The 15,537-nt window shown below is 42.0% G+C and overlaps 1 protein-coding gene across 5 annotated transcripts in view; it reads left to right on the forward strand.

Annotated features, from left to right (window-relative positions):
• The window catches only part of LOC311039167 (SWI/SNF-related matrix-associated actin-dependent regulator of chromatin subfamily D member 3), a 65,020-nt gene that overhangs the window by 22,770 nt on the left and 26,713 nt on the right, over positions 1-15,537 (forward strand). For 3 of the 5 annotated variants that reach the window (XM_084048829.1, XM_084048827.1, XM_084048828.1), the window contains exons 2-3: positions 9,310-9,512; positions 14,988-15,077. In XM_084048829.1, coding sequence (XP_083904955.1) covers positions 9,310-9,512; positions 14,988-15,077 — 293 coding nt within the window. The remainder of the gene's footprint in view (positions 1-9,309; positions 9,513-14,987; positions 15,078-15,537) is intronic. The other 2 variants (XM_084048830.1, XM_084048831.1) reach the window with 1 other exon arrangement.

Here is a 15,537-nt window from a genome sequence, read left to right on the forward strand (position 1 = left end):
TCTGTGCGTGTATGTGTGCGTGTCTGTGTGTGTCTCTGTGCACGCTCACATTTAGATGTAGATCTGTACATGTGTATTTGTGTACAGTATGTTTATATCGTCCAAAACTTTTAGGGATCCAAATTCTAAAGTATCAAAAGTAGCAGATCTACAAGCTCAAAGCGAGTCGCTTTGCGCAGCGTTTCGAGCTTGCAGATCTGCTACTTTTGATGCTTTTGTGTGATGCTGTAGTATGATCAAGTACAACATTAATTTCTGGAAAAAAACACAAACAGTTAAAATACGGAGATATGGAGATTTCTGCCCGACAACAACGATATGTGTGTGAGTGTTAGTCTTGGTCTGGTTCTGGGGGTTGGTGGGTGGGCTGAAGTCTCTCGCTCTCTCTCTCTGTCTGTCTTTCTCTCTTTCTGTCTCTGTCTCTCTCTCTCTCTCTCTCTCTCTCTCTGTCTCTCTCTGTGTCTCTCTCTCTCTCTCATCCTCTCTCTCTGCGAGGGATGGGACGATAATCGTTATAATCAATAATCGTATCGCAGAGATTTTAAGTTATTGTGAAATTGTCCTCCATCATACACTAGGATGATTTAGCTTTTGTTGAGCTGCAAAGTCAGTACATCTTCCAAAGATAGCAGATCTACAAGCTCACAACGCGTTGCAACGCAACGCGTTGTGAGCTTGTAGATCGGCTATTTTTGGCAAACGTTCCCAACAATTACTTTTTTGCCGCAATAATCGGGACACCTAATTTTCATATCGTTCCATCCCTACTCTCTGCCTCCCTCTTCCCTGTCTCCCTGGATCCTCTGGTATGGAGGTCATGGAGAGTCGTGGGGATGAGGAGAAGAGCCCTGCAGCGCTCTGCGTTGGAAACCCCAATGACACCCAGGATGACACATTCTTTAGCTCGGTCATTAGCAAATTGTTGATAGTGAGTGTGTACCTCAGGGTGTGGGTGGGTGTGTGGGTGTGTGAGTGTGGGTGGGTGTGGGTGTGGTTGTCAGGGTGGGTGCATATTGTGTAGTTCTGGCCGTCCAATATCATACATGTTATTTGTCGCGAATTTAGTTGACCAACCATGTGGTCCGTAAAAGTTTCCCTCTAAAGCAGTGATTTTCAACCTTTTTCATATCAAGGTCCATTATTTATTCAACATTTGAGCCACGGACCACCGTTTGATGAGATTTAGTCGTCGTTTGATGACATTCTGTCCACAATTCCATGCTGTATTGATGTTGGTACCATAGGAGAGACAACAGGGAAACATTGATCAAAATAACAATTCTTTAATTAAGTAATGCAGATGTTTAACAATAATTTAACTCTTGAGAGCGTAAAATTAAACCAAATGGACCCACACGGGTCCATTTGGTTTAATTTTACGCTCTCAAGAGTTAAAGATCTATAAAGGTCCATTTGGTTACCAACTCTCCATCATTTAGCTGGGGACCCCTGGAACCCCCTCAAGGACCACTGGTGGTCCCCGGACCACTGGTTGAGAACCACTGGTCTATCTGATATAGTTGTTGATGGTATCAAGGGTACTTGTATGTGCCGACGCAGATGAGAGTGATTCAACACATGTGCTGTATGAAGCGACTGGGTCAAGCAGATAAGCGTCAGTCCCATGATCATAACATTATTGGAATGATATTTGTTTCGAGTAGTCTAATTGGCCACAATTTTAAAGTTGCATTGTAATAGAGCCAGGAGCGTGAAGCAGACAGAGAGAGGTAGATGAGTGGGGAAGTCAGACAAGTGTAATATCAGAAGTTTGTTCATTCATTCATTCAGCCTTTATTTAAGATTCTCAGAGAAATCAGAGATTACAAACAAGGTCAACATATAAAATCAGTTGAAACCCAGCATCCATATTCTCGGTTGTAGCCAAAAATAGCAGTTCTGCAAGTACAAATTTGATCAAATACAAATATAACATCAACACTTACAATCAGTTAAGAGATTGTATTAAATACAAGAAGAAAGAAGAAATAGTTAAAATAAGAAAAAATAGATTCTGCATAAATTCAACAAATAAAATCAGTTAAAATCAGATCAACATGAGATCAAAAAAGAAGATATGACAAACAATAAGTTAAAACAGTTGCAGACAGGTAATGAATGGTTATTACAATATAATAAGTATATTCCTAAATCTGCATGTCATATATAAGGGTATTCGATATAAGGGTATTCATATATAAGGGTAAAGCGACTTTGAGTACTATGAAAAGTGCTATAGGTGCGATGTATTATTATTATTATTACGTTTTAGGTCATCTTAATATTATGATTGAGGTCGTTGTTGCAATATTCATGGGAGTATTGCTAAATTATTTTTGCCAACATCATGCTGCCCTTGGAACAACTGTGTGTGTGTGTGTGTGTGTGTGTGTGTGTGTGTGTGTGTGTGTGTGTGTGTGTGTGTGTGTGTGTGTGTGTGTGTGTGTGTGTGTGTGTGCGTGCGCGTGCGTGTGTGTAAACTTTCGTCCCTCTCTGAAATGCATCTCATCATTAAAAACAGCTTTTGTTTGGTGTGTGATCCTCCATATCACACAGTGTGCAGATATTCATATCTTTAGCTCCGCGTGTTAAGTTTGGCATCTTCAAATCCCCATTGCTTTTCCATAGATGCCAACACACTTCTCAGATATCCATCCACATGGCAGATTACACTGCTGGCTGGCTGGCTGGCTGGCTGGCTGGCTGGTTTGCTGGCTGGCTGGTTTGCTGGCTGGCTGGCGGTGCTGTGTTCAGCAGGTCAGATTTGACTTAATTTTTTTAGTTGGTGCCATACATTGTGTGATGGGACTGTGGTAACATAGAACATGATGCTGTCTACATGAACACCATGGTCTCTCTCCACACACAGACTACCATCAACACCATGGTCTCTCTCCACGAGGGCTGTGAATCGTCTGCTATCTCATGATTCGATTCGATTCAGATTCTTGGGGTCATGATTCCGATGTTTTCCGTTAGTTTTTTTTTCAAAACAAACGATTCTCGATTCAAAATGATTCAAAAAATCTTTTCGATTCAAAACGATTCTCAAAATTATCTTTTTTTTTTTTTTTTATAGATTTTTGGAAAATGAGAATCGATTCTGAATCATCCAACATGAGATTCACGATTCGAATCGATTTTTTCCTGCAGCCCTACTCTCCACACACAGACTACCATCAACAGCAGCAGCAGCTTTTCCTGCTCTCCTCTGTTTGCCTGTCTGGGACCTTTGTCTGGCTGCTTTTATTAGTCTGCATGGCTCACGTGTGTGTGTGTGTGTGTGTGTGTGTGTGTGTGTGTGTGTGTGTGTGTGTGTGTGTGTGTGTGTGTGTGTGTGTGTGTGTGTGTGTGTGTGTGTGTGTGTGTGTGTGTGTGTGTGTGTGTGTGTGTGTGTGTGTGTGTGTGTGTGTGTAAGTGTACGTGTGCGTGTGCGTGTGCGTGTGCGTGTGCGTGTGTGTGTAAGTGTGTGTGTGTGTGTGTGTGTGTGTGTGTGTGTGTGTGTGTGTGTGTGTGTGTGCGTGAGACAGGAAGTGGCTGTGAATAGAGAAGAGAATCGTTTCAGACTCCATGAAGTTTGAGCCATTACTTTCCCTTATATATGTATGTACTCTCCCTCTTATTTATGTCTTTATATCAGTCTTCATCCCTCCCTCTCTCTGTCCTTTGTGTGCCACTCCCTCCCTTTGTCATCTGTCTGTCTGTCTGTCTGTCTGTCTGTCTGTCTGTCTGTCTGTCTGTCTGTCTGTCTGTCTGTCTGTCTGTCTCTCTCTCTCTGTGTCAACTGTATCCCCACCCCACCCCCACACTCCAGTAGAGTGACAGCACCACCTGTGTACAAACAGCCTGGACTTCTTATCACAGGATCTCTACAGCGGCCTGGCCAGTGGCCACCATTTTAAACGACACATGACCCACTGAACCAAAGACCACTGTGTTTATGTTATTTTGCCTGTTGAAGGTCAAAGTCAAAACACATCGATCGGCTACCCTTTCCATATATATGTATATGTATGTATATGTATATGTATATATATATGTATATGTATATGTGTGTGTAACCCTTTTCCTCACTATAATGGGCCAATTGTCTCATATACATAAACAGGATCCTGTGTTCTCAGCTGTTGGTGTTGAACTGGCTGATTCACTACCAGTACAACTAATGCAGGCTTGGGTTGATAGCAACAGAATACTTATGGTGTGGTCGGTGCCTCCACTGGAGCTTACTACCCCATAAACTATGAGCTTTCTTTGTATTCCCCAGAAAGAAATGTGAATAGTTAGTAACAGTACCAAAAATGACAACCTCAGAATGGTCAAAATGAAGCGCTCAGGGTAACCATATAAACGGAATAACAAAAAAGGAATTTATTATGTTTCAATTGTATGAGTGGATGTGTGTGTGTGTGTGTGTGTGTGTGTGTGTGTGTGTGTGTGTGTGTGTGTGTGTGTGTGTGTGTGTGTGTGTGTGTGTGTGTGTGTGTGTGTGTGTGTGTGTGTGTGTGTGTGTGTGTGTGTGTGTGTGTGTGTGTGTGTGTAAAGGGTTCAATGTTTGACAGAATAACTGTTTCAAAACAGTTGACAATAAAGAATTAAAGATTGGCAATCTTGAATTTAACAACTTTGCATAAAGCCAATAACACTTCTTAACCTTGAAATAACAATTTACCCTTTTTTCAAGGAAATCCCAAACCAACACAAAAAACATTGTGTGTGTGTGTGTGTGTGTGTGTGTGTGTGTGTGTGTGTGTGTGTGTGTGTGTGTGTGTGTGTGTGTGTGTGTGTGTGTGTGTGTGTGTGTGTGTGTGTGTGTGTGTAACAACCAAATAACGTCCCAAATAGCTAAAGTCCCTAATATCCCAAATAAAAAGACAGTTCACTCAGAGCAAATGTTCAAGAAGACTAATACCAAGCGCTTGGATTTTGTAAACGGTGGGGCCCATACGTTGGTGCACAAAATAAGATAAGATAAGGAAATACAAAAAACTCCTTAGCAACACGTTCAGTCAGTGTCAGATATCCTCCCCTTTTCGGCCAACTCCACGAGGGCCCCACGGGTTTGAATGAATGAGCAACAAGGTATATTCCACAGGGTATATTCCACAGAATATATTCCACCATGGTGCACGTCCCGTCTCCATGGCAGCGTTGACGAGCGACTGTCGGTGAATCCTCTTCTCCTCCGGTTCTCCCGTTTAAGCTACGGTCCGTGGCGTTACTGTGCTCACGGCAGGTCGAGCAAACGTTCCACGCGAACGACCCCGAAATAAAGAAGCCTAGAGAATGTACTGTTCACAACTATTGTAAACAAAACATTGTGAATACCCGTCGGTTCTTCCGAGACAAAACTGGCCTGGAGAATAGTTTTCAGCGAGGCACTAGACTTACAGTAAAAATTAAACGAATAAGACAGAGAATACTTGTGCCAATACTGTAAATGTCTTTCAGTCTACAATATTCTCATTTTAATAAAGAAAGTGGCTTTTTCCCTCGCAAACCACAATCAGGACCTCAACACCCTCTTCTCCTTTGGCGCGTCCCACAAACAAGGTAGTCTTTTTCAACAAAAGGTTACATTATTGGCTTAGAATATGTCAACCCCCTCGCACTGATTCCACATTGGCGCAAACAGGCACCAGTAGGCAGGAAAGTTATATTAGCAAAATAAAAGCTGAAGTTAAACAATACAGCATTGCTGAAAGACATGAAATAATAAACATATAGGCTACATATTCATTTCCTATATTCTAAGGCTCTACATATACACACAAAAGTATCAAAAGTAACAGATCCACAAGCTCGAAACGCGGCGCGAAGTGACGCGTTTTGAGCTTGTAGATCTGTTGCTTTTGATACTTTTGAATTTGAATCCTGAAACGTAATAGTTTTGGGACATATGAGGTTTCCACCCGACAGAGACGATACATGCATATATTTGGACCATTTTGACTCCCTACTCTCTCTGTGTTTGTTTGCCTTTTCTCTGTTTGAGAAGCGTGCGTATGTGCGCGCGTGCGTGTGTGTGTTTGTGCGTGCGTGCGTGCGTGCGTGCGTGCGTGAGTGTGTTGCTTGTGGTTGGTCTAAAGATCACAGCTTACTGTTGGATCATGTTGTCTCTCAGTGTGTTTATGTACTTTCATTTTACTGTCTTTTATGGAGACCTAGAAATCTTTGTGACCTTGTGGGGAGACCGTTGTATGCTCCCCGTGAGGAAAAGGGCAATTATTTATCGCTAAGAAAGGGGTTTTAGGCTTACAATTAATTAGGAAAAGAATAAGGTCAAGTTGTTGGTTTGGGGGCTACTATTTGTTTTAGGGTTAAGGTTATGTATGGTTGAGATTGTGAACGATGCCCGGTGGCGCAGTGGTAAAGTTCCTGCCCACCACCGCGGTGGTTGTGGTTTCAAATCTGCCATGGTGCAACTGTTTTTGTCGAGCGTCTACATCATTGGTTCTCAAAGTGGGGTCCGGACACTCCCAGGGGTCCTTGAGGGGGTACCAGGGGGTCCCCAGCAAAATTAGCATCACAATCATTTTAACCACTTTAACCAGATTTTATACTTTGGATATTCAAAAATAGCAGATATACAAGCTCATTGTATATCTTGAAAAATCCCTGGCACTAAATATTTTTCAGATGGGGGGTCCTCAGCCAAATACACGAACACAATTGGCCCGTGTTCAGGGGAGGGCAGCCGGGCGGGGAGGGTGATGATAACGTGTCCCTACGGGCTGGGGGCGGCACCTGTCAGCAGGGAGTGTTGGGCGGGAGGAGGAGTAGGATGAAGGTTCTAAGTCCTCCCAGTTGGGGCTCCTCACTGGCAGGTGAGTCAGTAGGATACGACAGCAGTGACAACACAAATGTGTGTGGGGAGGAATTAACTGGCAAAACGACTAAATTAGGAAGAAAAAGGGCTAAAAAAAAAAAGAATGAAGAAAGAAAGCAGTTCTGTATCATGAAACAGCTGTTATGTGTACTCTGGCCTTCCCGTTTTCCCTCACTACATTATGCAAGCTGCTTGTTTGGACTGTGCACATTTTTTTCAAGGTGATACTTTAGCAGCAGTACATGGCTATGGTTTGCGTCTCCACATTTGTCAGTTGAAAATCAATAGTTTGTTTTGTCCAACGACATGGCCGATCAACGAATAAATGCTTAAAGGTGTTGTCGTCGGTCTTTGTCTCGCAGCCATTCTTCACTGGGGGTTTATGCAGCTAATTGTTCACCTACAGTACACTACAGGGCAAGGTAAGGTTTAGCTGTTACTTGGTCATCGAAAAAGAAGCCTCTAAAAGAGTTTGCAGAGGGAAGAATAGAATCTTGATCTCTTTCGCAGAATGCAATTTCATATGTGACATTTTTCCTTCCTTTGTAGAATATTTATAGTTCCCCCGTCTCCAAGGAGAAAGAAACCATCAATGATCCTCATATCAACGGGGGTTTTTCATTTTCTCTGTCAATCTCGTGTCTCATCATCATTAAGGTTTTTTTTATCTGTTCAGATAAAACAAAACCCAAACAAAGCACACTGTTTTCGGTAAACGTTCACTGAATGAGTTTTTTGCAGTGTTCTTGAAACGCTCATCCCATTGTCTGCACACATTTTGGAATGAGCTCCCCTCCCATATCAAACTGGCCCCCACCGTCGAGACTTTTAAATCTCTCCTTGTATACCTTTTGATCCCGTTTGAGAGTTCTTTGCTTTGATTCACGCTGCTGCGTCTTGTGTTCTACAGTATAGTGATGTGTCTCTTTTTGTTGTTGTTTATTTTTGTTTCTTATTTTACTGTGTGTTTTTTGCTGTCTTTTTGTGTGTTTTAGCTTACCGGTATGTAGTGTTTAGCTTTTTTATATTTTCTGTGCAGCACTTTGGTAACCTTGCGTTGTAAAATGTGCTATATAAGTAAAGTGGATTGGATTGGATTGCACAGAGTCAAAGATGCCGTTGTGATATTCAAGCAAACCACTGACTGTGTGTGTATGTAGTTCCTCCAGTCAGACAATGAGGCCTCAAGCAGCTGTTGCCATGGGACTGACAAGCACAGGTGTTGATCCCCCCCAGTTGTTGTTACCAACCATGACTAGGACACCGTTGTACATTGTTTGTTTGTGTGTGTGTGTGTGTGTGTGTGTGTGTGTGTGTGTGTGTGTGTGTGTGTGTGTGTGTCAAATGAAATAAAACGATAACATCTTAAAAATACAGTTGTTGTGAGAGCAGATCAGAAGGAGAAAAAGAAGCGAAAACACAGAAGCTAGAAAACTAGAACTGAGGACAATAAGATGAACAGAAACTACAGCGTGATCCTGAGAAACCTTTTCGAATGTGTATGTGTTCTACAAGACATACTGTCAGTAGTTGCCTACTGTGTAGCTTGAGGTGGCTAATCAATGTTGTTTAAAAAAAACAAGAAATGATTTGAATAAATCATAAGCCACAGGCTTCTCTGCCTTTTCTATACAATGTGAAAACACATGTAGAGGAATTAACGTTGTTGCTGTGTGTTCACACACACATTTTAGTAGTTACTAGTGTGTAGTTCAGTGCCTAACATTGTCATCTCTCACATTAAAGCAATCAAGTACAATTACAAGTGAGATCATGTCAAGTTGGCACAAAGTTTACAGCAATCATTTACTTACTCTAACAAACTCTTCCAGAGACAGAAAATCGTGGCAGAAAATGTGCATTTAGTAAAATATATCTCCACTTTCCCACGAGATTAACACAGACCTCAAGCTCCCATTTCCTCCAGTGACTATATATGGCAATGAAGTGATTTCCCCTAGAAATGCTCCGAACGGCTTGTTCGAGCGAGTGTCATTTGTTTACAAATGTTGGTTGCTAACACAGGACGGTGTGAACAACACACAACCCAGACTTAATGAAAAATGCAACACTGTAACAATTTGGTCCTGATCCGACCAGAGCTTTTTAGAGGACTTTAGGTGTAAAAGGCACCCGAGTGTTGCGCCGAATGTGGTGACCTATCGCTTTCTGTTCCGCTCGCTGGCTGCAGCCACGTTCCTGCGGACGAGGTTTCCAGCAGTCGAGGTCATGTGCTGTCAATCGGCCAGTCATCAAAAGGTCGCGCAAACGTCACTTTTCTTTCCCGTCTATTCAGCAGCCTCCGACTGTTTCATAGCCTGTGGCAAAAACAGCAACGTTTTTGAAAATGTGTGTGTGACATAATGCAATAGGCCGGGGGAGATGTCAATGCGGGGTCAGGAACTCTCATCACCGTGTATCCTTAAACGTCTTGACGTGCCCCCTCTGTTCTGTTCCCCTCGTCCTCCCTCTCCCTATAGCGTCCTGGAATGCCATCCGGAGCGAGGATGCCCCACCAGGGAGCTCCCATGGGCCCCCCCGGGCCACCGTACGGCGGGAGCCCGGCGGTGCGGCCCGGCCTGCCCACCCCGGTGATGGAGCCCAGCCGCAAGAGGCCCGCCCCCTCGCAGCAGGCCCAGAACCAGCAGCAGCAGCAGCAGTCGGTCCAGAACCGGGCCAGAAAGTGAGTCTGATGACAACCTCTTTCTAACCACTTCAAAACCTGCCATCTATGTTTTTTAAACATCTAAACATGCTTAAGACCCATTCAATTCGGGAACGCATCTACAAATGTCTTCTAAATCCTAACAGTACAGTACGTAAAACGTACAGTACGTTGCTATATCAGTGGTGCTCAAACTTTTTCATGTGAAGGACCACCCAAAATTATATGTATTTTGCTGCGGACCGCCTATCTCAAAATATTTTGTTCCAGGGACCCCCCAGAAGCAAAGATTTGAGTTACAAATGTTCGCTTTTAAATATATATATATTCAGCACAAAAATAGCAGATCTACGAACTTGTATATCTGCTATTTTTGAATAGGCCAAAGACATCTAAAATGACACAGATGCGTATCCCGGTCTTAATGGCTTAAGACCCACCTTTTCACTGTAGCGGACTCCTAGATTCCTTGGTTCACTTGTTGTTTTGTGGGTTGTGTGTCTGTGTGTGTGTGTGTGTGTGTTTTGTTTCTACTCACTCCTGTTGTGACTGACTGACAGTGTGACTGAGTTATTGTTGTCCTGGTCTAGTCTTCTTTGTCTTGTCCTATGTTTTTTCTCTTGTCTCTTTCTTTTCTCTTTCTTCAGACTGCGCCCCGGGTCAGTGTAATAACTGAGCGCTATAAATCCCGTCATTATAAGAGAACATTTTCAAAAGATAAAAAAGATAACGTTTCTAAAATTAGCCGATCTACAAGCTCGCAATTATGTTACAATTTGACGTGTTTTTTGATGGGGCTTATGTGTTTTTTTAAGACAGCTTGAGTTTTTTATTATGATTAACTAAAAATGGACCTGTACAATTTTTATATATACTAGACCATACCCGGTCGGCGCAGCGCATCCGTGGGGGGATATGCGCACATGATCTGGCAACCCGGGAGGCAGTTCGTCCCATAGCTGGGCAGGCCCGTAACCATGGCGACATTGTTTGACACATAAACGCTAATAAGAAGCTGAGATTTGATGAAATGGAAAAACGGGCTTCACAGTTGCGTTCAGATGGTAATGGTCAATGGCTGTGTGCAAAATCAGAGAAATTGCTCCAGCCACTGAGGAGAACCGGGTAGCTTCACGTACTCACCTACTCACCACTACAGACAGAGGTTACTAGAATTATAGTAGGATATATATATATATATATATATATATATATATATATATATATATATATATATATATATATATATATATATATATATATATATATATATATATATATATATATATATATATATATATATATATATATATATATATTGTTCCCCCAAGCTTTTATTTACGACAGTGTTAAAACAAAGTGTTTTGTTAAAAAGTTTAAGCACTATATTCTGATCTGTCTCTCCAGCTAATAGCTAATAAACAGAAAATACATTTTCAGTTATAGGTGACAACATTTATGCAAACAGGAGAGAGTACCCATTTATAAGCTTCATTTTTTATAGTGTTCCAGTTCCAATTTTGTCTGCTTATTTCTTCACTTCCAATTTCACTTGTTTAATCTGTATGAGTTCTCTGTCCTGGTTGGATAAATTTGGTATTCTGACCTGCATTTTCTGTTCAATAAAGAACTGAAGAGACATGGAGACTCCTACTAAACAAACATTCTATAGCAATGAGTACTATCAGAATATAGAGCTATTTAACACTTATTTTAACCAAAGAAAATTACACCTTTATTTTTTTTCCCAGTATTCATACTACTACTACAATTCCACTGCCTGCTTGGATGTGTCACGTTTTCATCTCTCTCATAGCTGCACAGTGCGTCACACAGCACACAGGGTGATCAAGTCACTGATGTTAACATATATATACAGTCCCATCTTTAAAGGTATTCTTCTGATAGTTCTTATTGCTATAGAGTGTTTGTTCAGTAACAGGAATCTCCATGTCTCTCCAGCTCTTAAGTTAGCAGAAAATGCATTTTCAGGTCAGGATACCTATTTTATCCAATCAGGATAGAGAACTCGCACAGGATACAGATTAAGCAAGTGAAATTGGAAATGATGACCCAGATAAATGAGCAGACAAAATTGGAACTGGAGCAATATAACATTTTAAGCTGATAAATGGGTACTCTTTCCTGATTGGCTGATGTTTGGCAACCCACCAGAAAATGTATTTTCTGTTTATTAAAGAGGTGGAGAGACTCCTGTTACTGAACAAACACTCTAGCAATGATTACTATCAGAATATAGTGCTTTTAACAAAAAAACTTTTGTTTTAACAAAAAAATATCACTTACCCTACCTTTTAAGTGATTTCAGTTTCACTTTCAGTGAGTAGTTCACCCAAATAATGACATATTTTCTATCAATTATACATCCCATGAAGCCTCGAATTCATGACAAATTTTCCGTTTTTGTTGCATTCATAAGCCAATAATTTGATGACCGGCGTCCGGCGCCAGTCTCCTACTGAGTCTCCTATTGACTGATGACCCGGGCATTAAATTATTGGCTTAGGAATGCGACAAAAAATTTAAAATCTCCATTAATTCAAGGCTTCATGGCTTCTTGTAATTGATAGTTTTTTTTGGGTGAACTAGTCCTTTAAGACGTCTATAGCTGTTTTGAATGTGAAATGAAGTCATAGTTAAGGCTTATATTATTATTATGAATTAATTAATTATTATATTATTATTATTACCATTATAAAATGGTTTTATGTCACACGTACACACACACACACACACACACTCACACACACACACACACACACACACACACACACACACACACACACACACACACACACACACACACACACACACACTCAGCGTACAAATGCCTTTAAGGAGAAGAGTGTGTGGCAGGTATAGTCATTAGAAGAGGAGATCGATATACGCACTCAGTGGACCTCTGTTTCTCTCGCCGGGCGTTCTCTCCCCTCCGTCTCTCCGCAGCACAATTGATCCACTTACAATTAAGCAGCCTTGTCAAACAGGTCAGGGGGAAATGTTGTCCTGCATCGGGCCTCAGCCCCCAGGGCAGGCTGGCTGGCTGAATGGCTGGCTGGCTGGCTGGCAGGAGGGCGGGCGAGGCAGGCAGGCAGCAGTGTTGCCAGATTTTGTGACAGAAATAAGCAACCAGGTCTAGGAAAACAAGCCCAAAAGATTAAGCGACTGTTATAGGCCACATGAGCACTCTAAACCGATATACAGTATACAACGGCTCTTGTAAAATTGTAGATCTGCTATTTTCAAAAACATTCTTGAAATAAAATGTTGGAATAGTTGCAAGATTTTTTTAAACATGAAATATGAAACATGAAAATATTTGAGAACCACTGGTTTAAATAATAATTTAAAAACATTGGGAAGCAAGCCCAAATAAGCAACTACAGTTTAGAAACAAGCCCCAAAAAATACCCGCGACCCGCAACTACCAATATTTACAATTTAGGCATTTAGCAGATGCTCTTAATCCAAAGCCATTTACAGCAAGGTAAACACGAGGTAAACCAAGGATCATAGGTAAACCAAGAACCTACCATCGGTCTAAACAGCATAATATCAAAAAAGAAATAATCTCTACATTGAAACTATAGACACTACTGTATAGGATGCCAGGTCTACAAATGTACCTGGCATCTGTCTACATAACATCCTATCTAAATTAAATTTTAGCCTCTGCGTAAGCCTGCAAGGTCGTCAAGGCTAGGACAAGCAACAAGCAACTTTACAGAAAAACAAGCCCAAAGTCGCTTATAATAAGCGGACATGGCAAACCTGGCAGGGTAGGCAGGCTGGCTGGCTTTCGTCAGGCCTGATCAATGTGTCCAGGGTGACACATCCAGGTGACTCTCTCTCTCTCTCTCTCTCTCTCTCTCTCTCTCTCTCTCTCTCTCTCTCTCTCTCTCTCTCTCTCTCGCTCAACTTTTGAGGTGTATGTGTCCTCTGGCAGCCAGGCAGTTGCCCCCCACCCTCCGCCAGTACACCCCACCCCCCACCCGGCCCCCTGCGCGCTTGATCGTCCTGCTCGTACCCCTAGCCAACTGCCGAGTGAGTCCAGCAGGCCACCTGTGATTGCGGTGTCATTGAAGCCGTCTGCTCTGCAGCCCAACTCTCTTCTCTTTGCAGAGCCAGCGCTGTCTGTCCTCCACCAACCCCTGGCTGCTGCTGCCACTAAAAATAGGCTGCTTCGCGTTCCCGCGTTTTAAATTTGCATGAAGTCGCATTAGATAGTTTTGGATTATATCGCAGCCGCGGTCAGAGATGTTTAAGAAAAATACACAACACTGCAAAGTTATTGAAAAAACATCTGAGGCACGAGGAGGCTAACAGATTTTAAATAGCCTTTATAATACATTATGTCTTGAAAGTTAAAAACACACCAATGCGTTTCAACCTATTAAAGCGGCTCTCTTTTAATTAATAAAATAAAATGTTGTCCAATCTGTATGGTAGATTTTTATTATTATTACAGAACACACATTAACCTCTTCAGCCCTATATATACTCAAATGATTTCTATACATTTTGAAAACTTGGTGAAATGGGACATTCTGTATAATTTGATGGCAATACATTTGCACTTTTACTCAAGTAAACTTAATATCAAACAATGTATGCAATATCAAACAATGTATTTTTTTACATTGTGGTATTGATACTTTTACTTAAGTAAAATGTGAGTACTTCTTCCATCACTAATTTTAATCCATCTATAGGAGGAAACAGATTCCAAACACCACGTGCGCACAGCTTTTCTGGGTCTTCCCGCACTCTGCTATGTGTTTGTCTGTGGTTCCACAAACTCACACTGTTCCCATTATCATTTGTGTCGTCTGTCTCTGTGTGTGAGAAGCATGATTATTTTGGTTTTCTCTGAGAAACCTGTTGAATGTCTACAACGTGTCCCTCAGAATCAGTTCCACGTCTGCAGGCTCTTCTCTCTCTCTCCTTTCGGTGTTGGTGCATGGACACAGATACACACCCTGCTTTCACACACATACACTGCTGGTCCTGAGTACGATTTTCGTTTCATGTGCAAGCATGTAAATGCCAAATAAAGTGAACCTTGAACATACACACACACACACACACACACACACACACACACACACACACACACACACACACACACACACACACACACACACACACACACACACACACACACACACACACACACACACACACAAATGAACATCAACAATAGTAGATAGTAGCACAAACTTGGGAAACTCAACAACAAGTGTTTCAGGATACAGATCACGGATAGACGAAGCATCGTCTCCTCCACACACACACACACACACACACACACACACACACACACACACACATGCACACATACACGCACACGCAAGCACAGACATAAAGGCAACTCATGTGCACACTCCTCTGACATGGTACTTGCTGCCCGTTGGGTGTTGTGTATCGCCACAACTCTAATCGCAGAACCTTCAAATCCTCATCAATTCATAGGAAGCCCGTGGGATTCCCCGGAGCCAATGAGATGCCGGCGAGGCAGATGGACATGAGAGAGCCCCAATCAGATCCCACGCTCGGATCAAAGTAGGAGTTTATTCTGCTGCATGTGTCAGTTTTCATACGTTTGACTACTCTCGCCCTTTGGCCCTTTTTGTCACCTGAGCCCCAGCACTCCCCTAAATTGCTCGAGTACATAATGTTTACAGAGCTTTGTTTAAGTCCTAAACCCTGAACGTTTTCCTTAAAGAGACATACAATTTGTGCCAGTGCATGCTTTGGACTGGAGCATGGCATGATGGAAAAAAACTATTCTACAACCATTGCCTTTTTCTCAAAACCTTGGAACTGGTAGATGTTTGTTTCTTGACAGGGGTTCGACCCATTTTGTCTTCTCATTTTAAATGTAACCCAACTCCTTTCTTGCCCTATAGAGTAGGTGTGTGTCACTATTTGGCATGCTGCTGTAACCACTTAATAGAGCCTTGAAGTGCCCTGTTGTTGAATGATCTCTCTCTAGCATCTTGGTGTGATCAGATAGTAGATA

Source organism: Gymnoscopelus microlampas (genome assembly GCF_963454915.1).
Source record: "Gymnoscopelus microlampas genome assembly, chromosome: 22".
In the NCBI taxonomy this organism is placed as follows: Eukaryota; Metazoa; Chordata; class Actinopteri; order Myctophiformes; family Myctophidae; genus Gymnoscopelus; species Gymnoscopelus microlampas.